Genomic DNA, 27,371 nt, shown 5'->3' on the forward strand with positions numbered 1-27,371 from the left:
TTGGATTTCTATTTTTAAAACCTAATTTTAGATTTAATGCATATTTGCCACATGTACTGTGCTGCAAACTTCAAGAAGTTAGACCTGAGGTGAAAGGGGCTCTGGTGCCCTGGTTGAGGTAGGGGCGGAACTAGCCAACAGTCCTTTGGTGAAACATCTGGAGGGAGAAAGTCCAGAGGCAGTGCTGGGGGGTGTTGCTTTCAGTGGACCTGAAAGCAATATTGTTTATTTTTATTTGATCTGGATTTTAGAATATGAAGTAGTGTTTAATATCTAGAGTTTAGTATTTTAGGGCTTAGGGAAAAACCACTCAACAGATCCTGGAAAATGATGTCCTCAAGCTGCCAATATGTCTAATCTCTAAACAAAGCAAAAGGCAGACGCTTTCATTGTTGAAACATAGAATTTTAAGTTACAAAATCCCACACACATTCAAGTTGGGCAACATGATTGTCCTGTGATTGCTCTGATCTACAGAGCCAGACACTGCGAGTTTAAGAAATGCGTTAGGGGCCAGCTCCGTGGCCGAGTGGTTGAGTTCGCGCCCTCTGCTTGAGCGGCCCAGGGTTTCGCTGGCTGGGATCCCGGGCGTGGACATGGCACCGCTCATCAGGCCATGCTGAGGCAGCGTCCCACATAGCACAACCAGAAGGGCCTACAACTAGAATATACAACTATGTACTGCGGGGTTTTGGGGAGAAGAACAAGAAGAAGGAAAAAAAAAAAAAAAGAAATGCTTTAGTGAGCACCACCCCACCACTGGAGTGGAGGCCATACCAATACCAATGGTTTCACTCCTTTCCTAGAGGTTAACCACAGTACACAAGGTCACTCAGCTAAAAACAAAGCTGGAACTCAAACCTGGCCCAAGTTTAGCTTAAGAAAAAATTCTGTTCTATGTGACATAGGCAACTGTTATCCCCAAGGGATTCAGAGCCCTGAATAAAGAGGCAGAAGTGAAGGCCGCTGGCCCCACTGTGGGCTGCTCTGGTTCAAGGCAACATGTATCTTGCACACGCACAATGCAGGGACAAGGAAAGATTTAGTGAGGATAAGGCAGGCTTGGCCCGGCACGCTGGCACAAACCCCACAGAGGCCAGGGGCAGTTGGTAGAGCTATTTAGTTTCCTCCGTGCTGTAGCCTAAGACACTCTGCCTTGCCCCACAGAACTTCTGGAAAGAAGATGTAGGACAGCGACCACATCAGGCAGTAAAAAGCGGTTAGCGAGAATGGAGACAAAAATAGCATGATGACACCTGGAAGAAGAAAAAAGGCAAACGCTCAATTTTTATGAAGCTCTATGTGTATTTTCCACCCTCTACTCTCTCATCTCCATCCTTCCATCCTTCACGTTTTATTCATAGTGCCTAAGAAACAAAAACCAATGAGACATGAGCCCTGCCTTTAAGAAGTTTTGTCTATATGTAACTAGACAATTAGAATCTAATGCAATCTCAGGTTCCATTTTGTCAAATTCAGATCAGAAATCAATCTTAGCCAAAAACAAATATGAGCTGCCCAGATGCCTTGTTAGGAAAAAAAATATATATGTTCTTAATTGTTTCAAGTTTAACATGTGATAGTGGCCAATGCAATATTACATGTATGCAGAAAAGAGTTAACATAGCAGGCCTGAGACCTTGCTTGCAAGGTTGGCCCTTGGCTGGTGTCTGGAAACTTGAATAGTAAACAGTTCCCTAACCGTAAGAGTGGCCACTGTGCTCAGACTGTACAAGCAAGATAGTTTATATGGAACAGTGATTTCTTTCCATCGAAGCATGGGGTTTTGGTATGGGATATTGGCTAGGCAGAGGGTGCCTATGTGGCTAGTTCCTACAAAACCTTTGAGCAGTGAGTCTCTAAAGAACTTCTGGGTAGACAAAACTTCACATTTGTCGTCACAGTTCAGTGCTGGATGAATTAAATGTGTCCTGTGTGACTCTACTGGGAGAGGACTCTTGGAAGTTGGTGCCTGGCCTCTCCACACTTCACCCTTTTCACCTTCCCTCTGCTGATTTTGCTCTGTATCCTTTTGCTGTAATAAATCTTAGCCCTGAGTACAATTCTATGCAGAGTCCTGTGAGCGCTCCTAGAGAATTGTGGAACCTGGAGGTGGTCTTGGGGGACCCCCAACACAATTTGAATCTCAGATTCACCACCAAAAGGCAAAAGGGCACCAACATTTGTGGAATATCTACTTTGCACTAGACATTCTGCTAGGTATGTTACAAGAATTATATCACTTACATTTCACAATTATCCTGTGATTTAGAATTAAGCCTATTTTTCAGATAAGGAAACAGAAGGATGTAACCTGCACAAGGTCCTGATTCAAACCCATGTCTGCCGGACTCTTCAAAACTAGACACTTACACAGCCTCAGAGAGCTCAAAGGAGGGTGGGAGAGTATGGGCCAATGGCATTTCCACGGGTGTAACCACCAAGTGTTCCTCCAGAGAAATCAGAACATACGACCTGACAGAAGACACCTCTGGGGTAAGAAGCAGTTACAGAGGTGTACTGGAACTTTGGAAGACTGCAGTTCAAGAACAGTCATTGGTCTGTTGAGGCAATGAGACAATATTTTAAATCAGAGTTGTCCTGGAAAATACGTGACATAAGGTCTCAGGAGCCATAGGCCAGTTTCTCAGATGCACAAAGCTCTGTGGAGGAGGAGGAACCTCAGTCTAGAAAGGTGATTGGCTGCGCTCCGGGGAAGAGGACTGTCCACAGCCCCCATTTTGAAGTCTGTCCAGAAGGGCTCTGGCATTAACCAGTGCCAAAAGTCTGTAGGGTGCAGTTTCCTGCTTTACTCATACAGCAAAGGCAATCCAAGGAAGGCTAAGGGCAGGTGCATGGTTTATTTTGAGAAGAGGGGATCAGTGGTGTCTACAGGCACAAAGAACATTGTGGGAAACACTGTCACCATGAGATAGAAGAAGGCAGGTGGAGGGAAGAAGGGGGCTGGAAATTTCCATTTACAGGACACCTGTGCCAGAGGATTTATCTCCATTATCTCATTTAATCTCAAGAGTCCTGCAAGGGATTATTGGCTTCATTTTATAGATGAAGACTGAGCTCAAAACAGTGAAGCAATTAACCCAACTCGATGCAACTAGTGTGTGCTGAGTTCGAACTCGAACTCAGGTCTGTTTGGTTCTAAACCAAGACTCCTCTTACCTCCATTCTGCCTTCACCATCTGGGGCACAGAGGGAGCCAGCGCCTAGAACTTGGACAGGGTTGTTGGTGCTGATGCTGCAGAAGAAAAGGTGTGAACCTAAAGGGGAAGGTCAGGCTGGAACCTGGGGCCCTACAAACCACAGTGGACCCACAATGAGGGAAGAAAGGAAGAAGCTGAGCATCCCCACAGACGTTCGTCTTGTTTACAAGACCAGGACCAGGTGTGACAGGACCTCATGGCCTGGAACCCATCATTCAATTGCTTTAGCCCAAAACCTGCTTCCTCAATATTCATTTTATTTCCAACATGTATCTCAAAGCTCTTCATGTCCACCACCACCATCACCTGTCATCTGACAAAAAGTCATTCCTCTATTTCTCAGTCTCCTATAATCTATTCTCTACATTACAGTCAAAGGGCTCACTTAAAACTGTCGCCCAGAAATCCCTTCAGAGGCTTCTCATTTGCCTTTAGGATGAAATCCCGAATCCTGCCCAGTGTGCCCACCGGCCTCGGTTGGTGTCACTAGCCCCCTCAGCAAGTTCCAGCCACACTGCTGCACTGTGGCATCCAGCACCTTCTTGCCTCAAAGCCTTCACAAAAGACTGTTTCCTCTTCGGAACCACCTCTCCTACCCACCGCTTGGTTTCATTTATCAAATTTTTTCCAGTTTTATTGATGTAATTGACATAAAATACACTGGTATTAGTCCAAGGTATACAACATAATGATTTGATATATGTATATATTACAACACGATACCACAAGTTTAGCTAACATCCATCTCACATAGTTACGATTTTTTTTCTTGTGATGAGAACTTTTAAGATCTGCTCTTTTAGCAGCTTTCAAATATCCAATACAGTATCATTCACCATAGTCACCATACTGTAACTTACATCCCCAGGACTTATTTATAAGTGGAGTTTTTACCTTTTGACCATCTTCACCCAGCTTTCATTTACCTTAAGGACCTTTTCCCACTCTTCAAGTCATCCCGGTCTAAATTAGGCCACCCTCTGACACCCTCTCAGAGCACCCTGTACTTCACAGCACATCAAAACTATACATTTCTAGTTATTTCTGCCATTATTTGTTTGGTGTCTGTCTCCCCCATCAGACGGTAAATCCTGAGGCAGGAAGTGTTTGTCTAGTTTACCAATTTGATTCCCAGTACCTAGCATATGGCAGGAATTCCCTAAATTCCCATTGAACTCAAGAACGTTCAACAAATATTTATTGAGCATCTGCTATGTGACTGGCGCTATCCGAGATACTGGAGATTACAGCATGAATAAGACAGTCCTCTACTGGGGGCAAGTTTAGTGTGTACAGACAACAAACCAGGAAATGTATGTCAGATGATGATAAATTCTGCGGAGAAAAATAACGCCGGGTAAGGGAGCTGGGGGATGCTGGGTGAGGTACAGAGGGGCCATGAGCAGTAGTAATAATACACGACATCTAGTGACATTTGAGAGCAGTATTTTCACTCACCTGCCAGATAAACCATTTTTTTCCAGTTCTGAGACTCCAGGATTTCGTCGTGTGGGTAGTAACTTTGGTCCATCATGAAGAGGATCATGAGTGAGGCCATGCAAGAGAGAATGAATGTGTTGCCTTTGGTCAGAAGGGAGGTGGAGGCCAAGACACAGGAAGCATAGGGGCAGGGTAGACCTTTGTATGTGAAGGGAATGCCTGCTAGGGAAAGAAAACACGAGGACTTTAGGTCTTCCCCACCCCACGCTCCAAACCCCCTTAATCCCAGGGCAGTGGCAGGTTGTAAAGCATTCACTTATTCACAGAGGCGATGTGTGGGTTGTGCACTGGATCCCCAGGGTAAAGCAGGCAGCTAGGACCAGGCATGTGCCCCGGGCCCAGGAAGCCTCTGGAGAAGGGTCCTCTGAGTTGTTCTCCTCTGCGTCTGCACTCCCTTGTGTTGTGAATTTCAGCAAGGGAATTGCCCTTGTCAGAGCTCAGTTTCTCCATCTGTTTTGGGAAACTGGAGTATGACCTCTAGTTCTAGAGTCTGTGAATCCATGTGCTCCATCCAAAGGTGACACAGCGAGAAAAAGGCACAGTTGGTCCAAACCGAGGACCCCTGCCTCCCAGAGAAAGGCTCTGCCAATGCAGCCTGCAGCCTCCAGAGGGCCGGGGCAGGGAGAAGGCAGGAGGAGGAACCCATTAAGGGAAGGAGAGGAGGCACTTACTGCACCCCAGGCTTCTGGCATCCAAGCTCCTCCCCCTCCGTGGTTCTATTCCCTGAGCCATGAGGCAACCTGGGTTCCACTCACCACTTGAATAAAAACACAGGCGGAAAGAAGCAGCTAACACATAGATGATGGCCAGGAACCCGTTCAGAGCCCCATTCACGCCTAGGAGCAGGGCTGACGCCAGGCCAAAGGTGGTGAAGACAGCAAAGTCATTCAGCTCAGCTCCTGCTCCAGAAGGCCAAGGTTAGAAGAACTGAGACTCACACGTCTTGTACCTTAGTCCGCTCTGGTGGGAGAGCTGGAATGGTGACAAGCAGGGTCCGGAGGTCCCAGAGAGCAACAGCTGCTCCCCCCGGGGCAGTCTGGGGTCCCCTCCTGGCTCTGCCTCAGACTGACCATGTGGCCCTAGGCAAGTCCGTCCCTGTCCAGGTCTTAGTTTCCCATCCTTTAACAGGCAAGGGTTGGACTACAATGGGATACAAATTGATAAGCTATGGAACCCTTTTTTCAAGCAAAATCTTACATAGAAATATTTTATTGTATTTTAAACAGCTGCTCTGCTTGGGGTAATTTTTCTTTTCCCCCCACTGCAGCCACCACTCCCACTCCCAATTCCTGGATTAGCCCTGAACAGGGAGGCAGGGCAGATAAGGAAACTGAAAGCCAGGACAAGGATGGCCAAAGATCAATAAATGAGCCAGCAGAAGAGCTAGATCCAGACCGTGGGGCTCCCAAACTCCCGCTCTGGGGCTCCTTCTGCTATACTCGGAGAGATGTGAACAGGAGTGGTGACTGACGAAAACCCACTGGGTGTTAGAGGATGGAGGAGGGGACCTGAGCTGGGTGCTTCTGGGGTCAAGGAGAAGTAGTCTGAGGCCTGGACTCACCCAACTTGGAGCAGATGTTGAGGTGTCTGGTCATTGCCCTGACCGCCATGTCTAACAGGAAGCTCATCAGAAGCATCCAGGAGGCACAGTGGGACTTCCTAAAGTACAGGCCAGCAGGTCCAAACAGGGCAGCTCTTTCATAGTCTCCACTGGACAAGCACTCCACACACCCCCAAGACACCAATACAGTTCCTACACTTGCACCCATTCACAGACCCCTGCATGTTCCCCATGTTCACGTCCATTTTGATATATACTGCTTTACACACCACACACACACACACACACACATGCACACACCCTCCCTCACACATACCTACATCCCTTCCATACTCTGAACCCACAGTTTTAAAGGAGTGCCCTGAACCCCCTAGGTAATCAGTAAGTTCCCATCCAACTCTAAATTACAGGCATATTTGATGGCATGGGGGTCTTATGTTCTAGCCCAGGCCCTGCAACTGTCTCACTGTGAATTCTCAGCTAAATCACTCCCTCTTCTCTAGGCCTCTGTTCCTCCATCTGTAAAATAAGGCATTTGTGCCAAATGATTTCTTTAATAGTTATAGGCCTCTGAAGATTATCTATTTCTCCTAGTGTGAGTTTTGGTAGCTTATGTCTTTAAAGCTTGGTCCATTTCATTTAGGTTACCAGATTTGTGGGCATAGAGTTGTTCACAATAGTCCTTTACTATATGTTCAATGCCCGTGGGGTCAGTAGAGATGTCCCCTCTTTCATTTCTGATACCAATAATTTGTGTCTTCTCTTCTTTCTTGGTTAGCCTGGCTAGAGGCTTATCAATTTTATTGATCTTTTCAAAGAACCAGCTTTTGGTTTCATTGACTTTCCCTACTGATTTCTTGTTTTCAATTTCATTAATGGCTAATTAATGTCAAAATTAATAATTTTTATTATTTTTCTTCTGCTTACTTTGGATTTAATTTGCTCTTCTTTTTCTAGTTTCCTATTGTGGAAGCTTACATTATTGATTTTAGATCTTCCTTCTTTTCAATTATCTCTAAGACTTTATTTTTTTAGAGAAGTTTTAGGTTTACAACAAAATTGAGAGGAAGGTACAGAGATTTCACAAATACCCCCTGCCCTCATATATGCATAACCTCCTTCATTATCAACATCACTCACCAGAGTGGTACATTCTGGTTCTTTGTATATATCAAGGATGAACCTGCACTGAAACATCATAATCACTGAAAGTCTATTGTTTACCTTAGAGTTCACTCTTGTATATTCTATGAGCTTGGACAAATTTACCGTGACATACGTCCATCACTATAATATCATACAGAGTATTTTCACTGTCCTAGAAATCCTCTGTGCTATGCCTATTCATTTCTCCCACCCTCCCCTGGCAATCACTGATCTTTTTATTGTCTCCATGTTTTTTCCTTTTCCATAATGTCATGTAGTTGGAATCATACAGTACGTAGCCTTTTCAGATTGGTGTCTTTCACTTGGTAATATGCTTTTAGGGTTCCTCTATGTCTTCTCGTGGCTTAATAGCTCATTTCTTTTTAGCACTGAAAAATATCCCACTGTCTGTGTGTACCACAGTTCATTTATCCATTCACCTACTAAGGGACATCTTGGTTGCTTCCCAGTTTTGGAAATTATGAATAAAGCTTCTATAAACATCTGTGTGCAGGTTTTTGTGTGGACATAGTTTTCAATTCACTTGGATAAGTACCAAGCAGTATGACTGCTGAATCATACGGTAAGAGTATGTTCAGTTTTGTAAGAAACTACCAAACTGTCTTCCAAAGTGGCTGGACCATTTCGCATCCCCACCAGCAATGAATGAGAGTTCCTGCTGCTCCACAATCTCAACATCGATTTTTGTCGTCATTGTTCTGGATTCTGGCCATTCTAATAGGTGTGTAGTGAGATCTCATTATTATTTTAATTTGTATTTCCCTGATGACATATGATGTTGAGCATCTTTTCATATGCTTATTTGCCATCTGTGTATCTTCTTTGGTGAGATGTCTGTTAAGGTCTTTGGCCGATTTTTTAATTCGGTTGTTTGTTCTTATTGTTGAGTTTAAAGCCTCATATATTGTGAATTATAGTCCTTTATCAGATGTATCTTTTGCAAATATTTTCTCCCAGTCTGTAGCTTGTCTTCTAATTCTCTTGATGTTGTCTTTCACAGAGGAGACTTCTTTTCTAAAATATGTATTCAGTGCTATAAATTTCCCTCTAAGTACTGTTTTCACAGCATCTCATAAACTTTGATAAGTTGTATTTTCATTTTCCCTTAGTTCAAAATATTTTTAATTTCTCTTGAGATGACTTCTTTCATCCTTGTATTATTTAGAAGTGTGTTGTTTAACCTCCACATATTTCAGAATTTTCTAGTTATCTTTCTGTTATTGATTTCTAGTTTAATTCCCTGTGGTCTGAAAGCATACTTTGTATGATTTCTATTCTTTTAAGTTTGTTGAGGAGTGTCTTATAGCCTGGAATGTGATCTATCTTGGTGAGCTTGAGAAGAATGTGTATTCTACTGTTGCTGGAGTATTCTATAAATATCAATGAGATCCAGTTGACTTATAGTGCTGTTCAGTTCAACCATATCCTTACTGATTTTCTGCCTGCTGGATCTGTCAATTACTGATAGAGGGCTGTTGAAATCTCCACCTATGATAGTGGATTTGTCAGTTTCTCCTTGAAGTTCTATGTGTTTTTCTCTCATGTATTTTGATGCTCTAAATGATTTTCAAGATCTCTTTTAGACTCTGCATTTGAGGATTCTATGCTTCTGTCCAGCACATGCTCTCAGACTCCTCTGAGAGTAGCCACTAGTCTCAGGCCAAGCTCCCCTAGAAGGCCATTCCCAAATCTACACCCTGATTGCATCGCCTGGGTGGCTCAGGAGAAGCAAACAGAGAGCCTCACCCCAGACCTCAGCTGTCCCCAAACAACCTCATTATTTCCTTTGTTTAGACCCATACCTATGTGTCTAGAGGGAACTACACATCTGGAAGATTAGGCTAAAACTAAGAATAGAGATTTTCTGCTTGCAAGTACGCTCCACTTTATGAAATGCCAAAAACCCAGACTTAGAGAATCATAAAATTTTCAAACTGGAAGTGAACTTAAACATCATCAGGTAAAATGATCTTATTTTATGGCTGAGAAACAGATCCAGAGAAGTCACTTGCTGAGGGTGATAGAGAATCAAATAGATTAGGAGGATGTTATTTGCATTATAAGTGATTTATGTTTAAAGAGCTGATTTGCCAAAGCACTGAAATATGATCCAATTTATAGAAATATAATTTGTTTACAACTTTTGGGGGGCCCATATATATGTCTCAGATTTTCTAGAACAGTGCTAATTTCAAATATTCTACCAGACCATATGTTCTAATTTAAGAATGAAAAAATTTGAATAGTAGCCTGCCTACCTAAGGATTGGGTAAAGACTATCAGAATAGAATCTCTTGATTTTCTCATAAAAATGATTCTAGACGCCTTAACTGGAAGGAACTAGAGATCATAGCACAAACTCCTTGTTTTAAAGACGGAGAAATGAAGGCTCAGAGATGTGACCTAGCCAAGGTCTGAGGCTAGGATCTTGGCCCCTTGACTCCCAACCACTGTACTTTCTGCTGTCCCCAGTTGATCCCTATGCCTCAGTGCCCAGCTCTCTAGAATCCCCCCGCCTTCCCTCATGCCATTGGCTCCAGCTCTTGGCTAAGAGCTTGCTGGGCCCAAGACCTACTTGCAGAAGCTGCAGAAGATGGAGAAAAGCCCCAGGATCAAGTTGGCCAGGGACAAGGCACTGGTAACATCCTTCCAGGAAAATTCACTCATCTGGGAGCGGCTCTGGTTGTCAATCAGACAGAAACTGGTGCACTGACCTGGGGCCCAGGGGAGAGGGGCAAGGGGTTCCCAAGGTCAAAGAGTCCCATAAGAGGTTTACTTATGGGATCCTCCCAGGGACCAGGTAGCTCCTGGTCTCCTAGACCTCATCCCAGAGCTGCACCCTCCAACACTATTCCACTGGCTGGAATGAGGGAGACAGGAGGCAGATGAAGGAGACCCAGGGGGCAAAGGACAAAGATGCTGAAGATGAGTATCTTGGGAAAGATCAATAGCAAAGCGAGAGAACCAGCACAACTATAGTCTCCAGCCCGTCTCTGACTGTACCTCTTGCCCTATAGCACAGACCTCCCTCCAGCCCATATGTTGACCCTCCTGAGACCCCCTTGCCCCACGGTGCAGGAGGATGGAGCTTCCCCCAACCAAGAGATGAGCCTTTTGTCATACAGCCCTTTGTCATAGATGAACCCCCCTTTTTAAATTACAAAGCTACTTCTAAAACTTTAGTGTATATTAAATAATACTTTAATAATAACTAAATAATACTTTTAATACACAGGAACAAAAAACACTGGGAAGGGGTAACCCCCTCACCCCAGGAGGGTCCCAAGGGGAGAGAGGCTACCAGAGGGGAAGGAAGCACAAAAGGGACCCACTGGAGACTCAGGTGCCTCTGTCCCACAGGCCACGCTCACCGTCCCAGAAGGACAGGGCTGCGGCTGAGGTGCCCCCAGGTCCTGGTTCTGACAGACCCCAACCACAACAACAGGCTCAGCTCCAACAGGGGAGGAGTTAAGAAACATGAAATGAATATGGACAGCACAAGAGTTCACAAAGCCCTTTTCACTACGTTCTCTCTTCTGATCCTGATGGCCTGAAAGATGGTGCTACGGTTCTCCCCATTCAATGAACGAGGAGACAGGTTCAGAGAAATGGAGATACTGGCCCAGAGTCACATACTAGGTGAATAAAACCTAATCCTGCCTGTTTGGTTCTAAGTCTCGTGCTGCTTCTGCTGGGGGCATAGATCTCAGCAGGAGGAGATTTGTGGGGTGGGGCCTGGGAGAGCTCAGCTGGCCAGCCCTGTTGGCAGCTTCAGCCTCCACAGGTCACGGCAGGCCCTGCCAGGGCCCCTCCTTCCTCCCAGCCCCTCTCTGCAGCAGGGAATCAGGGGCCCTGCCCATTTTCACAGCCTGCCTGTCTAAATGTGTGCACTCCTTACACATAAACTGTTTGTGAAACTAAGTTTCTTTTGGAGAAAGAGCCCCCAGTGCTCTCTGAGACCAGAAAGCCCCAGTGGCTGGTGTAAACATGCTACTCACAAATAGGAATCCTGCGCTTGAGTGAAATACACAAGTTCTGAGGTGTTTCCATGTCTGTTCTCTCATTTAATCCTCATTCATTTTAGAGGTGAAGAAGCTGAGACTCTGCATCCCCCTGCCCCTTGGAACAGCCCCAGGCCCTTCTGGTCTGGGCAAGAGTCAAGAAAAATCATGATCATTTCCTATAAACCCTGCCACCAAGATGTCAGAGCCTGGGAGGGGACCAGACTTGGCATTTGGGACTAGGAGCTGATGAGGGCTGCACTGTGGGGCTCACTGCTCCCATAGGCCAGCCTCATTCTCCAACAGGTTTCAGGAGCTACATCGCTAAAGCCATCAGGACTCCTGAGTCCTTCTCATGCCAGAGCCCCTCAAAACCAAAGACAGGAAGCAATGCAAGCCAGAGAAATCTGGGAGGGGAGGGAGGCACAGGACTGGCTGCATCCTCCCTCCCCAGGAACCCCTCCCTCCCGGTCTACGCTGGGCCTCAGGGTTGACCCCAGCAAGACCTCTATTCCAGCCTAGCTTACTGTTGCCTGAAAAAGCAGAATCCCAGTATCCCTGCCTCTCAGAGGCAGTCAGCAAATGCCTGGTATATGTTTACCAATTCCTAGACACGCCTCACCTGTACTACTACACAGTTATTTCTTTTAATTAATGATCAATTGTTTACTATATTATCCCTTTCATTCACAAAGCACTTTCACTTCTGTGGCTTCCATTGGTCCTGTGAGGTCTGCTAGGTAAGGCTTAATGTTCCTACTTGCCAGGTAAGGCAAAGAGACTCAGAGAGGAGAAGAACCTTGTTCAAGGTTACACCGGAAGTGGCAGAACAAGACTTACAACTTCATTCTCAGAGTTCTTACCTCTGTACTCTGCTGTCTACCAACCAACGGGACTGAGCACTGTACTCATTGTAGGCTCAGACTGAGCTAAGTGCTGGGGAAAACCCTTGGTCCCTGCCTTTGTGGAAATTACATCTATCTAGGAAAATAAGACTCATGCAAGCATGTGGAGTCTTATAGACTCTGTTCACGATGGCACTTCATCTTATGGATGAGGAAACTGAGGTTTCAGGATAGTTAAGCAACTTGTCTCAGTAAATGGTGGAGCCAGGATTTGAATTGGGCATCCTCTTTCCCAATTAAAGCTATTTTCAGCATAATGCACAGGTCTCAGGTATGAAAGGATGTAGACCCGAGAGGAAGGGCTATAGAAATCCAGAGAATAAGGGAACACTCCATTCATTCAGCAAACATTTAGTCACGAGCAAGATTTGGTGGCTGGTGCTTGGGACACAGAGAAGATTAAGACCTGGACTCATCCCTAAAGGAGCTCAGTCTAGCAGAGATACGCAACACCGCACAGAAGAGGAGAAGTGGTCAGGCTGCTGAGGGAGCATAAAGAGAGGCCCAGCCTGTCAGGGGGCTCAGAGAAGCCTTCTCAGAAAAGAAGGTCAGAGCTGAGGCATTGCATAGCAGCAGCCGGCAGGACTAGATCGCGTCACTCCCCAGCTTCTTGGAAGCCATCAGTGGCTGCCCAATGCCCTCAGGATAGAGTCCAACTGCATTTGGTATACAAGTCCTTCAGGATGAGGCCCTGCTCAACTCTCAGCTTCCGCTCTCTATTGCCCCTTGACCCTTTCTTTGGCCCTCCTTCTGGTCTTGGGTTGGGTAGTGGTCCTCCTTGGGAAGTCTGACACACCCCTTGAGCCGGGAGGTGCTCCTCCTCTGCAGAGCCACATCTCCTTGCACTCACCGTGCGACACTTGGCACTCTGTATTGGCATTGCCTAGCTGGTTTTCCTCCTCTGCTACAGGGGTAGCCACGTGCGTGCTGATGGAGGTCCCCTGTGCCCAGCAGGAGGCCTGACAATAGAAGTTGTTCAATGATGGTTAAATTAACAGAGTTTGTCACTCTGTTGCTTCCCCGAGATCCTCCCACTGCACCAAATCACCTCTCTCCCCTGCCTCAAAGCCTGTTCACTTTGTCTCCCAAGAAGCCTTCTCAAATGAACTCTCAACAACCCGGCCCCTTTAACACACCCAGCATCTCCCCAACACTTATGATCTTCCATTTACTCACTAAAAAAAATATTTTTGCTGATGCCTGCTCTGTGCCAGCCCTGTGTGTCCTGGGGACAGAGAGAACAAGACCCAGACTGCATCCCCAAGAAGCTTGGACAGAGTCTGGTAGGGGAGGAAAATGTGTATAGGGACAACGAAGGCAGCATGGCAAGTTTATGTTGGCCAAGGGGGTGTCCAGTTGCCGCGGGTGCACAGGGGAAGACTGGACTAAGTCTGGGGTGACGGCAGGGGGAGCTTTCGCTATGTGATATTTACCAAGCATCTCTAAGGATGAACAAAGTGGAGGCCTTCTTGGCAAAGGGCTTTGCAGGTGCGAAAGCACAATAAAGAGGCTGAATCCCAGGGAGACAGGGCTGCCAGGAGGCCAAGTCGGCAGGGAGGCCACAGTTAGTGACATGCCCGTGTGACCTTGAATTGCAGCCTGTGGATAGGCAGTGATGTTCAGGAAGGGGATGGGGGAGGGGGTAATCCAGAAGAAGAAATTGAAGTAAAGGAAACCAGCCATGAGACTGGCGAGTGAGGAGAGAGCAGTGAGCGAGCAGAAATGGCGGGACACTGGGATTGTTTGCGGAAGGAGAGGGGAGAGTTGAGTAAGATACCGGAGATTTCTCAGGAAAGGAAACGAATGGCGGTGCCAGTGCCTTGCCCAGAACCCCAGGCACAACACTGGAGTGAGGATGCTCCAGGTGGACGCCTCCAGCAGGCGGCGAGACACAGGGCACAGTCACTCTAGTTAGAGACGCCCCCCTGTCTCTGCCGGAGAGGCCACCATACCCCCCCCCCACCCCCCCCAACAGAGAGCCGGCCTCTTCCGGAGGCTGTTCTGTCCGAACTGGAGAACCAGCGCTTCCCTCCCCGCCCTTCCCTGCCCGCTGTCCCGTGTCCTGTCCAGGCCTCACTTGACAACGATGACAACAACAACGCCACCCCAGCGAAAAGATGGAAAAGACGGAGGTGGGGCTGGGCTCCCGCACGTTGGGACAGCTCCTTTCCCGGGAGCCTGGTGGCGGACAGGACTCTGGGGAGGGACCTGCGCCGCCGCGGAGGCTCACCCGGGGACTGGACATTCCTAGATGGGGTGGGGCGGCGCTCCTTCCTCGCTTCCTGTGTGGCGGTGGCGGGCCAGCCCAGGCGAGGGGGCCGCACAGTCCCGAGCCTCTTATCCCTGGCTCTTAGCTCACAATCCCCGAGAGGCACGGGAGGGGCAAGGGGGGCTTTGTTTGGCGGGAAGAGGGGCCTCAATTTGCAGGGGAGCCCTAGGTTTTGTAATGGGCGCGGCGGGGAGGCGGGGTGTGGAGGGGGATGGAGGGATCTGAGAGGAGGGAACTAATCTTTCGATGGTGGCGAGTGTGGGAAGGCTTGGCAGGTGAGGAGACCAGAATGCATGGTGTGTGAGAGATGGGCTGGAAGAGAGCTGGGGAAGAGGAGGCTGTAAAGGGATGCTGGGGTCCAGACTGTGATACTAAAAGAAAGAACCAAGCACCTACAAGTGTGCTACCAGTCGAAGCCCAAGGGTCAGGTCGGCTTCTTTCTATCATTTGCACTTCTCTTCATTTGTCCATGCCACGTGGACCATTCAAGTGGCAAATTAAGAACTGTAGCAAAGCGGTTATAATACTGGCTTTAACTTTTAACCAAGTTTACATTCCAGCTCTAACACTTACCCAATGTGTAAATTTGAGCAGGTTAGTTTGCTTTCCTGAACCTATTTCCTAATCTATAAAATGGAATTGAGAGTTAAATGAGATTATATGAAGTGCTAAGCACAGAGTAGAAGCTCAATCATTATGATTATTCTAAGAACATGATCATGCATCTGTTAGCCTGGACATCCCCAAGACTTCCCTCAGAAGAAGGAGAGGAGGCAGGGGTAGCTAAGAAAGACCCTCCTCCTCATCTGCCAGAAGTTTCTGAATCTCACAGGAAGTAGAGACAAGAGCAGTAAGGTGAAACTATCTACGCTTGCACTAATATGGTGGCCACAAGCCACATATGGCTCTTAAGCACTTAAAACGTGGCTAGTCCAAATTAAGCTGTGCCATACAGTGTAAAATACACACCAGAGTTTGAAGACTTAATTCAAAAAAAAGAATGTAAAATAACTCACTAATAATTTTTTAGCATTATTTGTTGAAATGTTAATAGTTTGAATATACTGGGTTAGATAAAATGTATTATTAAAGTTAATTTCACTTACTTTTTAATGTGGCTACTAAAAATTTTAAAATCACACGTGTGGCTCACACTTAGTTTCTATTAGCTGCATTGACTTAGATCCTCTGCGGGATATAAGTACAGAGCCACAGATGTCCATCCATTCCTCCGTTACTCAAGGATTTATGATGAGCCAGCACTATTTTAGGTGCTAGGGATATTGCCGTGAACAAGACAGGCACTGTCCTCACGGGACTTACACTCGAGTATGGAGGAAAGGCAACACATAAGGTCTGGTCCTGATAAGTGCTCTGGAAAACAGAGCAGGGTCAGCAGTTATTGTGAGGTGAGAGGAGGTAGTGTTTCCGACAGGGTATCAGTGAAGTGATGTTTGAGCAGGGACCTAAATGATGAGAAGACGCAAACCGTGCAGAGATCTTGGGGGAAATGTCCCAGGCAGAGGGAATAGCAAATGTAAACGCTGTGAAGTAGGAAGGAGTTTGATGTACTAAAAGAGCAACAAGGTCAGCGGGAACAGGGTGAGCACTGAGAACGGCAGGTCACATAGAACCTCGGCCAGAAGTCTGGAGTTGATTCTAAGTGTAATGAGAAATTCTTGGGTCACTTTTATATAGAGGTGTTGTGACCTGATTTATATTTGTGAAAGACGATGCTAAGCCTCTGTGGATATAGACTGAAGGAGGGTCAGAATGGAGGCAGGAGAGTAATTTAGGAGGCTACTATATTAGTCCAGGCTAGAGATGTTGGTGGCTTGGACTAAGGGGGTAGGGGTGGAGGTGGTGACCAGCAGTCAGATTTGGGAGGTATGTTGAAGACAGATGAGAAGGCTTGCTGATTGCTGTGGGAAGAACAAACGGAATCAAGGATGACTTAGATTTTTGGCCTCAACAGCAGCGTGAGATAGGTGCTGATGGAAATAGGACTGGTGACAAAACAGGTTTTTGGTAGAACTTAAGACTTTCGTTTTGGTCACGTTAGGTTTGTAATAATGTCTAGTGAGGCTGCTGGATAAACAAACAAGTCTGAACAAAACTTGGGGGAGATCAGTGCTGGAGACATGCATGCGAGTCAGCAGCATCTGGGTGCTATGTAAAGCCATGGGAATGCATTAGATCACCATGTAAAGAGAAATAAAAGAGGGCAAAGGACTTGGCCCCACAACAGTCCAAAAGGTAGGTGTCAGGAGACAAAAAGGCGCAGTCAGTGAAGTAAGAGAAAAGCAGGATGGTGATATTCCAAATCAAAATGAAGAAAAAAAGCTTTCAAGCAGGGAGTGGTCCACTGAATCAAATGCTGCTTTAGACAACAGAAGTCTCATTACCGCAGGCACTAGGTAGCTCCCTCCTTCCGGGCTCCAGCTCCTTCAGGGCACGCCCCTATCTTGTGCATGGGAGTTTTGCACATGGGCTTTAGTGCCAGAGATATTGGCTCAATTGGTTACATGTCATGTGACCTTAACTGCTCTGGGCCCTGATACACATCCCCTGCCCGCTCATCACTAAGCAGTCAAGTGCACTACTCCTATGGAATCCCATATACACATCTTACTCTATCACTTCTGTAGTTTACTTTCTTTATACCTCTACACTGAGATCCTCTAGGACTGTCTTAATCAGCCAAAACAGGGTTATGGTTATGGTCAGACTTGAATCAAACAGGACTGTTTTGAGTCTGACCTCTGCCACTTTCTAGCTGTATAATCATGGGCCAGTTGCTTAATCTCTGAGCAGATGTTTCTACTTTGTAAAATAGGAATACTATATACCTCATATGGTGAGTTATGTGAAAATTAAATCAGATCATGGATATGCTTGGCAGAATAAAAGCTCACTGAACAGTATTTATCATCTTTATATCTATATCTACATCACCAGTACTCTCAATGCTTGGGCATTGACTGACAATAACTTGAGGAGATAAGGACACCAGCCAGCCCTCCTTCCCTCTTTCTAGACCCCTAAGATGGAGACAGGGAAGTACAGCCAGCCATCACTCACACCCAGTAAACCCTGGCAGGGCCAGCACAGTGGATTATTGAAGCAAACATGGATTGCTAATTATTCTGGAAAATATCAGGGATATCTTCCTCTTCCATATTTTGTTGAGTGGATCCCCACCATCCATATAGATACTCAAGCCAGAAATTCAAGAATTATCCAAGATTCTTTCCTCTCACTCATCCCCTCATATCTTATTAATTAATAAGATGGCAATCTGGGGCCAGCCCGGTGGCACAGCAGTTAAGTTAGCACATTCTGCTTCAGCGGCCCAGGGTTCACCATTTCAGATCCCAGGTGCAGACCTACGCACTGCTTATCAAGCCATACTGTGGCAGGCGTCCCACACATAAAAAGCAGAGGAAGATGGGCATGGATGTTAGCTCAGGGCCAGTCTTCCTCAGCAAAAAAAAAAAAAAGGATTAGCGGCAGATGTTAGCTCAGGGCTAATCTTCCTCAAAAAAAAAAAGATGGCAATTTATTGTACTTTCAAAATACCATATTTCATCAAATCTAAGATGCCATCCATTGTATGACACACTATTATTTTATGTAGCTCTAAGAAAGAAAAAAATGCTGCCACTTAAACTAAGACATGTCATTGATTTTTAGAAGCTTCCAGGTTTCAGATAATAAAATGTGGGGGAAGGAAAGTACATCTTACAATCAATGAAATCTGGTACCGTCATTCCACCACTGCTATGTTAGTTCAGACCTCCATCATCTCTTGATTAGGGATGGAGGTTCCTAAGGGTCTTCCCTCCACTCATCCTCTGCTGCCAAAACAGTATTCTAAAAGGCCAATATTACCAACTCCCTACCCCAAAGCCTACAATTAGCCCTTTTCCCATAGCCCCTGGCCCATATTCTTCACTTTAAACTGGCTACAATTCCTCAGATGTCCTATTGCTTCTTGTCTGGAATTGCTTTTCCTTGCATTTTTCATCTACCTATCTCTTAGCTGTTAAAGAGTTTTCTAATCAGAACCTACCTCTACCCCGCTCCTGACTGCCAGGATTATTTTGGTTGATATGGCTTATTAAGTGGCTATCTCTTTCTCATTCAAAAATATACTCCACCTAAAAATGAGCCCCACCCCAAACCTCAAAGACGACCTTCCTATAGAGAGGACAGCCGGAGTCTCCAACCAAGCTCTCTTTGTTTTTCAAACCTAAGCAGGCGTTGGCTCCTCCAAGAAGTCTTCCCAAATTCTCCAAGCTGAGTTAGGCACCCCTCCACGTTGCTCCATGATATTCCACGCTTACCTCTGTCACAGCCCTTCTTATTCCATATTGTAATTGTCAACTGGGTTTCTCCCCCACTAGACTGTGAGCTCCTTGGAAACAGGTCTGTCTTACTCAGTTGTGTTATGCTTCAGAACCCGGAATCTAGAAGGCACTTAACACTTATGAAATGATTGCATGGGTAGATGGATGTATATAATCAATGGGTCCTAGCACCCCATTCTGAGATGTTACCTCCAAAATCACTTCACATTGCCACTAACTTTCCCTAAGTTTGGCAGTTGGCTCAAGCAGGAAAGACCAACGGCACCGCCTGTGGTCAGTGTGGGGAGCACACCTTATTGAACAGAAGGAAGTTTTCTTTCGAATCACTGCCCTCTTGTCTGCTTCAGTAGTTAGGAAATATCAAGAGTGAGGGGGATTTGCATTTTCAAAAGATCAAGCTGATGACTGTCTGCAGAATGGACTGGAGAGGGGACAGAGGAAGCAGGGATGCCAGCAGGGAGGTTATTTTGTCAGAGTTGGGAGTCAAGTCCAGATCTGTGACTTCACCACCTCCACACTTAACTGCTTTGTAATGCTGCCTCTTTTACCCAGGACCCTCCTTTCCCCCTCTCAGCTGAGTAGTGGGACAGATAGATTCTAAGATCTGTTCAACGATTCAATGATTGCTGCCTTCTAGCACTCATGCCCTTGCATAATTCCCTCCCGAGTGTGGGCTGGCCTAGTGACTCGCTTCTTATCAACAGAGTACAGCAAAGGTATGAGATGTCACTCCTGTGACTGGACTATGGAAGACTGTGTCTTCCACCCTGCTAGCAGACTGTCATCCTTGTTGGCCATGGTGGGGAGACCCCTGTGGTAAGGAACTAAGGGCAGCTCTGGTTAACAGTCTGTTAGTAAACAGTCAACAAGCTCAGTCCAACAACCCTTGAGGAACAGAAATTTTGCCAACAACTTAAGTGAGCTTACAAAAAGATCCTTCTCCAGTTGAGCCTTCAGATGAGAACCGAGCCCTGGCCAGTCATTTGTTTGCAGCCTTGTGAGAAACCTTGAAGCAGACGACACAGTTAAGTGTGCCTAAACCCCTGACCCTTGGAAACTATGAAATCATAAATGTGTGTTGTTTTAAGCCACTAAGTTTGTGGTGATTTATGCAGCAATAGATAACTAATAAAGCACTACTCAAAATGTGTCATTACCATGCAGGTCAGAACCTTCTGAAAACCTGGGAAACTTTCTGAGGTCAGAATCAACTGCTATACCACTATACCAACCACCGTGCCACTGAGTGTCCTGCAGCAACCCAGTCAGAGGCTTTTGCAGCTGACTCCACAGAGGACTCCCCTGTGAACTGAGTGACCAAGTATCACCTGGGTGACCTTGCAGGGTCTAGCCCCATCCTGTGTTGGGCCTTTGCAGACCATTTATAGTTCACAAGGAGCATGGCCTTTAAGGAAAGGCCATGAACACCAGATAGGGTTAGGGTTTTGTGCCTAGCAGATCAGCACGAGAGACATCCATCCCCAGAAAGGAACTGTGTTTTCAAGTACACATCTCTCCTTTTAGAGCACGCTATAATGGAGTACATGGCACTAAAAGAAGTACAGCCATGCTGGATATACTATACATTTAATTAATCCCACTGAACAAACAGGAAGTGAGGTAGAGCCCCACAATAGTCCAGAATCAGAACTAGAGTAACTCGGCCAAAAAGTCTCTGTTAAGTTTTTTAATAATTCAGGTCAAAATGAGTTTCAATCAGTTAACTCATAATCAACAGGTTGCCTGTTTTTCTTTTTCCTCACCCACCGCCCTATTCTCTCTTCCACAATATTTTAAAGATGCCATTTAAATAAATGGATTTGTCCCGCTGCAGACGGCTGAACTCTGGATCTCCCCCTCTGAGGCTACAGAGTGGATTCATACAATTGTTAGTGGCAGCCTCCAACATCTCTTCCAAGTCTACAATTCTGTAAGTTTAGAGGCTGACCTTCCCAAATCCTGGCCATTGCTGCTGCCTCAGATTCTCTAGTCTCTAGCTAGGCATTAAGCACAGAAGGAGCAAGCCAAATCTCATCAACAGTGCAGAAATACCAGGATCACACACTCTAATCCAGCCAAGCCAAGTTGTTTATCATCCTCCATTACCCAACATTCTTGTTCCCAGATGAATTTTAAGCTGGAGTTGCAATAACTATTAAACAGCCTCAACCCTAATCTTAAACACTTTCAGTTACAAAGACTAAAAACAGTCCTCTCTGGAAAATGACTTGCCAACCTTTCTGTGGGAAGAAGAAATTCTTCTTTCTCTAGTGCTCTGACTTATGGGGAGAACAGATGGAGATAAAGGAGAAGGAAAGTACACTGCCAGCTGTGATCCAGAGAGGATTCCAAAAGAGACTGATGTGATTCATTACCATCACAACTCAAAGTAATAATCACGACAGCATTTACATTCACACAGGGTCTCCTTCCGAGATGGTCATGATTCACCTACATGCCCTCAATTCTCATGTCACCTCCCATCAAGGCAGAGAACAGGGACAAGCAGGAGGTGACAGGTCCTTGCCATGAGAGCTGTCTGTCAGAGTCCACTCTCAGTGAGTCAGTCCCTGGAAGTTGGGTTCAGCGCGTGGAGGCAGGGCCATTGGCTGGCTTAGCAACGTGTCCATTATGCTGATTTTAGCATCTTGCTTCTCAATGTCCTCATATGGAGTCCAGGACAAGTCATGCTGTAACTTGTAGGCACCAAGGAAGTCATGTGGACAACTTGTTCCCCATTCCTAGAGAAAGCAAAGGAGTCAGCTCTGATCAGGGTAGGCAGTAAAGAAACTGAGCTCATTTCCTAATTATGCCACAAATTTCTTTTTTGGCTTTTCACTTCAGACCAGTCAGAATCAGCCTTGGAAAGCATTACAATACACATCAGATACCTCCCTTAACAGAGATGACTGTGAAATAATTTAGGCACATGTATATTTTTCAGGGTCATGTCTGGGCTCACATACCTCCAATTTTCTAGGAAACCATTTACCAATCCCTGTGCCTACATTTTCACATACACATGCCAAGAATTTCTCAAAGGCTAGAATAGCTTTTTGTGCAAAAAAATAAATGTTCTTACCTTTGGCGAAATAATGGAAAAATACTGCTGACCACTCTCCCGTTTATAAAGGTAGTAAATGTTGCCAGGTTTTTTGATGATATTACAAGCTACATGGTGCAAGTCAGCATCTCTGCGAGCATCTTCCAAAACCTAAGAGCCGCAGATGTAACAAATCAGGTATTGGAAGGAACAGGCACTCATATTCATCGATCATCCCAATCAAAATCTGAAACTCTTCAATGCTTAGGATATTGCTCCCCCATGGCAATGAATCACTACTGGGATCCAGATCATTCTGAAGAGACAAAAATTAGACTATGCTACTATGCTGCAAAAATGCCTTTAGAAGAATTATATTTCAAAGTGTTGAGCATTACTGGCTTTGAGTGGTTTTTAAATTTTTTTCCTATTTTTCTATAGTAAGTACATTTCTCTTATAACCGAAAACATTTTTCCCCTCAAAATGCTTTACCTCACTGAACTTTCTCCCAGTGAAAAACTTATACTTAATCTCTTGGACTTACTCTATTTCACCCAACACCTCTGTATTTCTAGGAGGAGGGTGAAGATAAACAAGCTACAATGATTACAAGTAAACTCAGTTAATCCTATGAATTAAATGAAGAAAATGAAAGCCTGCCTAAAAGCCAACTTACCTTCCTGGCTTGTTCTTGCAAATATTGGATTTGCTCGGCTATGACTGTGAGCTTGTTGGTGGCATTTGCTCGGATGAATTCATCAGCCTGAAGGCGAGAGAAACCCAAACTGTCAGTCAAAAAAGGATAAGACATCTATGATGTTCTTATTTAGATCCCAATGTGAGGTTATGACAATATCTTCGCTTCTGCCTGTAATATTCTTCCCATCCTCACCATTCCCTCATGGACCCCCACTCACTTCAAAGCCCAGCTCAAACAGCACTGCTTATGGGAAGCCTACCCTGACATGACCCCACATCACACCACCAAGTGCTCTTTCCCACAGCTTTCTACCCTCTTCACTCTACAGTCTAGTCACACGGAACTTCTTCAGTCCTCCAATATGCCCTGCTCTGTCTTGCTACCAAATATACTGAATATGCTCTCTTCCCCATCTAATACATTTTCCCCCTTGTTCTTTGCCTGACAACCCCACTTATTCCTCAGGTCTCCATCTATTTTCTCAGGTTTAAACATCTCTGAAATCAAGGATGGGTCTTACGATGAAAATCCAAAGACATGTGTGATATGGCTCTTATCACCTGCTATGTAGGAATCAAGCTATATACAAAAAGTATCTGTTAATCTGACCATTACCTCAGTTGAATTATTTACATCACACCTAATTATATTTTAACTATAACTGCATTCCTAATTGTTACTTAAAATGTATTTTTAGAAGACTGCACTATGACCTAGACCTGAAACAAAGTTATAATGTACACAGAAGGCTGCCTGTCATGTGCTGGGAAACGCAAGTGAAGGCAAGAGAAAGTGCTTAAAATAAATCAAATAATTTTCAAAGCTAGGAGAGACTGATGTGACCAATTCTTGTATTGGGAAGGATTATCACTCAGGCATCAGAAATCTGTCAAAAACTTCCAGTTTACTTTCAAGAAAAGCTGATTAACTTCCAGTAGTATACAATTAAGTTAAGGAAAAGAAATTAGGAAGCTAAACTTGAACTAATTAATATTAAGAGAATTTGCTGGTTAGTTGAGGAAGCGTAAGGTAAAAGCAAGGTATAAGCCAGTGTTAGGAGCAAACAGAAATAACTGAGTAAGCTGAGTCAATCATTTATCTGATCCGCAAATCCACAATTAACTACAGCGTGTCGGACATCACGCTGGGCACTGGATGCATCAGCGAACATGAGAGAGAAGGCCCTACCCTCGTCAAGGTTACAGTCTGATGCAACTGTCCTTTAGAATATGAACCAAGTCACACATGTAATTTAAAATTTTCTAGTAGCCATGTTAAAAGTCAAAATAAGTTAAATTAGTTCCAATATCTTTAATTTAACCCAATATAGCAAAAAAATTATCATTTCAACATGTAATCAATGTAAAAAGATTGTTAATGAGACATTTTACATTTCATATTAAGTGTGTATTTTATATTCACAGTACCTAACAATTTGGATGCTAAATTTTCATTGGAAATACTTGATCTATATTTAGACTTCACAAAATTTACAGTTCAAAGAGTCGATTCACATACTCAAGTTGTTCCAAATATACTTAAAAGTTTCTAGTAATTGAATCAATTATCAGCTTTTTAAATTTAAATTAATTGAAATTACATACAATTTAAAATTCAGTTTCTCAGTTGTGCTAACCATACATTCCAGGAGTTCAATAGCCGTATGTGGCTAGTGGCTACCATACTGTACAGCACAGCTCTAGGTAATACAGACACCAAAAAGAAAGGCAATTAAATAGTTTATATGTACTCGGAATAACGACACACTATTATGAAGGAAATAACCATAATTATATGGTAGGAGCAGATCAAAGATAACAAAGGAATGAAGTAACTGGTTTAATAAAAGGGAATGGCGAGGACTGCGGGAATTAGGATGCATGTGTAGCCTCGAGGCATTCAAATTCAATTTAATAAAACTGTCATTTGGATGGGGTGGGGTTTAACCTTCTGCAGATGTGAAGGCCTCAGGGAGGATGTGACATTTGACGTGGGTCTGAGGGAAAGGAAAGGGCCCGCCATGAGGGAAAGAGTACCTATAATTACTAAGCACAAACTCTGGCCCCAAACACTCTGAGACCCTCTACATATATCATCTCATTGAATTCTCATAACGCCGTATGAAGTTGGCGATAACTTCACTGCCTCATTTTAGGAATTAGACTCAAAGAGGTGAAGTAACCTGTCCAAGGTTTGACAGCTAATAAACAGCAGTTGAAGATTTGAACACGGATCAGTCTGATTCCAAATTTTATGCCTTAACACCAGGGCTGCTGGCTTTATGAACACACATTAGTACCCAAATGGCATGTCAGAAGTCAGTCCTGCTAGAAAGCACACTTCGGTACACACACAGTAAATATGCTTGATTCAATTTGTCTCTAGAGTGTTTTTTAATTCAGCTTCTTAAAGACTGATAACATTGGAAAAATGGAGGCAGCACGATAATGCCTCCTCTATATTTCACTAGATTATAGGCTGAAGGACAAAAACTGTGTTCCTTCTTTCTTTGTTTCAGGCCACTGTAACAAACATGATGGTCACTCACCAACCCACGAAAATGTTTACCTAAGATTTGGCCCTGGCAGCCTCCCTCCAGATAAGAGTTCTGATTAAACAGACACAGGACACTCTCCTAATCCATAAAAGCTATACTTTGCTCCCCACCCCTCTAGAAAAGAGAAGGCACAAGGTTTGAGTCACAGGAGTTTTCCTGAGCATTTGAATATTTAATTAAAAAAAAAAACTAGTTATGGTGACAGATGGTAACTAGACTTTTGGTGGTCAACAAGACGCAGTCTACACAGAAGTCGAAATATAATGATGTACACCTGAAATTTATATAATGATATACACCAAGGTGACTGCAGTAAAAAAAAATTAAATAAATAAATAAAAATCTTCCCCATTGAAAGAAACAAAACCCCCCTGAAGTACAGAGATGTATCCGTGAAGGCATTTGAGCACATTCTTAAACATTTTTTTTTTTTTAAAGATTTTATTTTTTTTCTTTTTCTCCCCAAAGCCCCCTAGTACATAGTTGTGTAGTCTTCGTTGTGGGTCCTTCTAGTTGTGGCATGTGGGATGCTGCCTCAGCGTGGTCTGATGGGCAGTGCCATGTCCGCTCCCAGGATTCGAACCAACGAAACACTGGGCCGCCTGCAGCGGAGCGCGCAAACTTAACCACTCGGCCACGGGGCCAGCCCCCATTCTTAAACATTTTTGAGCAAAATAAAGACCTCTGAATATAATCAAGGCCAAATGTGACACAAGGTTGAGGGGCTACATAAGCTTTAAAGCAGCAGGGCCCTATATCTGCACATCCTGAAGAGGATCCTACAGCTGGAAGTCTTGGTGAGAGATTAGATGGAATCTGGTTTTTCAGAGCTGTAGATGTAGGAGCTCTCCTAGTTCAAACCCTGCATTTTACAGATCAAGAAGCTGAGAAAAGTAATTTGCCTCAAGTCACAGTGCAAGTTAACATCAAAAGTGGGATTAAAACTCATGTGTCCAAACCCCCAGTACTGCTTCTATTATTTCACATTTTCTCCTTATTTTACCTCTTTTGGCAATCAATGTCTAAGCACTGGGAGTGGGAATTCCGTGTTCCGTGAAAGAGGACAGCGGACAAATCGTAGAGTCCTTGCCCTTCCAGAGGATAAGTTTTACAAGCTTTCAGGTCACAGGTAAGCAGTTCAAAGTAAGTGGACTATGCATCCCCGTAGAACCTGCATTTGTAATCCTGAAGCTTCCCGGGAAACTTCTCCTCACGCGTCAAATGGGAAGAACAACAGTCCTGCCTCCTTAAAGGGCTGTGTCCCAAGGCCCAAATGCGATAATGAACAGTGAAAGGGCCTTGCACACCTGCCCACGAAGGGAGATTATGGGCACTCAAGTAGCAGCTAAAGGAGCCTTTTTGGTCTTCCTAAGATCAGAGTTCGAGTCAGGCCACCCACTCGCCACGACAATCCGTTTCCCCCGTGTGTGAACGGAGACCACAACACACGCCAACCCACGCTAGGTGGCTGTGAGGTCCGAGCCCCGAGACGCGGGGCCAAACACGAACGAAGACGGTCAGAGCCTTCCCCAGCCGCGCCTCCTCACCTTCTGCACCTGCTCTGCGAGCGCCACGAGGTCTAGGGGGTCCCCGACCCGGTGGGTGTGGTAGGGGCTCACCAGGGCCAGGCCGCCGGGGGTCGGGGCGAGCTCCACCAGGCCTCCTGCGACACACACCCGGGAACACAGGCCGTGAGAGCCCGCCCTCGGCCTCCCGCGGAGCCCGGGAGCCCAGCTGCCCCGTGAGGGCTTCTTGCCCCCTTCTGACTCCCGCCCTGCGTACCTCCCCGACCTGTCGCCGACAGAACTCCTTGGTTTTCCTGGACGCCCTCTGTCTGCCCCGCCGTCGCGTCACTCTCCATGACAGCGCTCTATCCCAGTGCGCGCGAGGCGGAAGGGCACGCTCATACAGGTCCGTGGGCGGGGCTTTCGTGCTCCCTGGCCACTGGGCGTCGGAGCTGCGACGCACGGCCTGCGCTCGGAGGCGGGACTCCGGCTGACGCACAGGGTTCCGCTGAGGGGCGGGGTCCAGGAAAGCGAAAGAGGCGGGGCAAACCTCCTGGGCATGCGCTGTCCG

The 27,371-nt window shown here is 45.4% G+C and overlaps 2 protein-coding genes and 1 long non-coding RNA gene across 6 annotated transcripts; 1 reads left to right on the plus strand and 2 right to left on the minus strand.

Annotated features, from left to right (window-relative positions):
* Positions 1 to 399: 399 nt before the first annotated feature.
* Positions 400 to 18,104, minus strand: TMEM269 (transmembrane protein 269). Of its 3 annotated transcripts, XM_044770564.2 has the most exons (8): positions 14,433 to 18,104; positions 13,206 to 13,314; positions 10,025 to 10,163; positions 6,283 to 6,380; positions 5,477 to 5,620; positions 4,680 to 4,883; positions 3,181 to 3,256; positions 1,119 to 1,256 (listed from the first exon to the last, which is right to left on the minus strand). In XM_044770564.2, exons 1-7 carry the CDS (start codon positions 14,598 to 14,600, stop codon positions 3,225 to 3,227), a joined length of 894 nt encoding a protein of 297 aa, XP_044626499.2. In that variant the 5' UTR covers positions 14,601 to 18,104; the 3' UTR covers positions 1,119 to 1,256; positions 3,181 to 3,224. The 3 variants fall into 3 exon arrangements, with proteins under 3 accessions (XP_070366236.1, XP_044626498.2, XP_044626499.2); XM_070510135.1 differs by lacking the exon at positions 3,181 to 3,256 and having other exon boundaries at positions 400 to 1,256; positions 4,680 to 4,880; XM_044770563.2 differs by lacking the exon at positions 3,181 to 3,256 and having other exon boundaries at positions 400 to 1,256.
* Positions 14,347 to 21,387, plus strand: LOC139045321 (uncharacterized). Its single transcript, XR_011503455.1, has 2 exons — positions 14,347 to 14,487; positions 20,159 to 21,387. It is a non-coding gene; the product is annotated as an uncharacterized lncRNA (long non-coding RNA).
* Positions 21,062 to 27,243, minus strand: C5H1orf50 (chromosome 5 C1orf50 homolog). Of its 2 annotated transcripts, none has more exons than XM_014867282.3 (5): positions 27,078 to 27,243; positions 26,843 to 26,958; positions 22,715 to 22,801; positions 22,077 to 22,208; positions 21,062 to 21,735 (listed from the first exon to the last, which is right to left on the minus strand). In XM_014867282.3, exons 1-5 carry the CDS (start codon positions 27,154 to 27,156, stop codon positions 21,550 to 21,552), a joined length of 600 nt encoding a protein of 199 aa, XP_014722768.3. In that variant the 5' UTR covers positions 27,157 to 27,243; the 3' UTR covers positions 21,062 to 21,549. The 2 variants fall into 2 exon arrangements, with proteins under 2 accessions (XP_014722768.3, XP_014722769.3); XM_014867283.3 differs by having other exon boundaries at positions 27,087 to 27,216.
* Between the last annotated feature and the right edge of the window lie 128 nt (positions 27,244 to 27,371).

The sequence above is a fragment of the Equus asinus genome, chromosome 5 (genome assembly GCF_041296235.1).
Source record: "Equus asinus isolate D_3611 breed Donkey chromosome 5, EquAss-T2T_v2, whole genome shotgun sequence".
NCBI classification, from domain to species: Eukaryota; Metazoa; Chordata; class Mammalia; order Perissodactyla; family Equidae; genus Equus; species Equus asinus.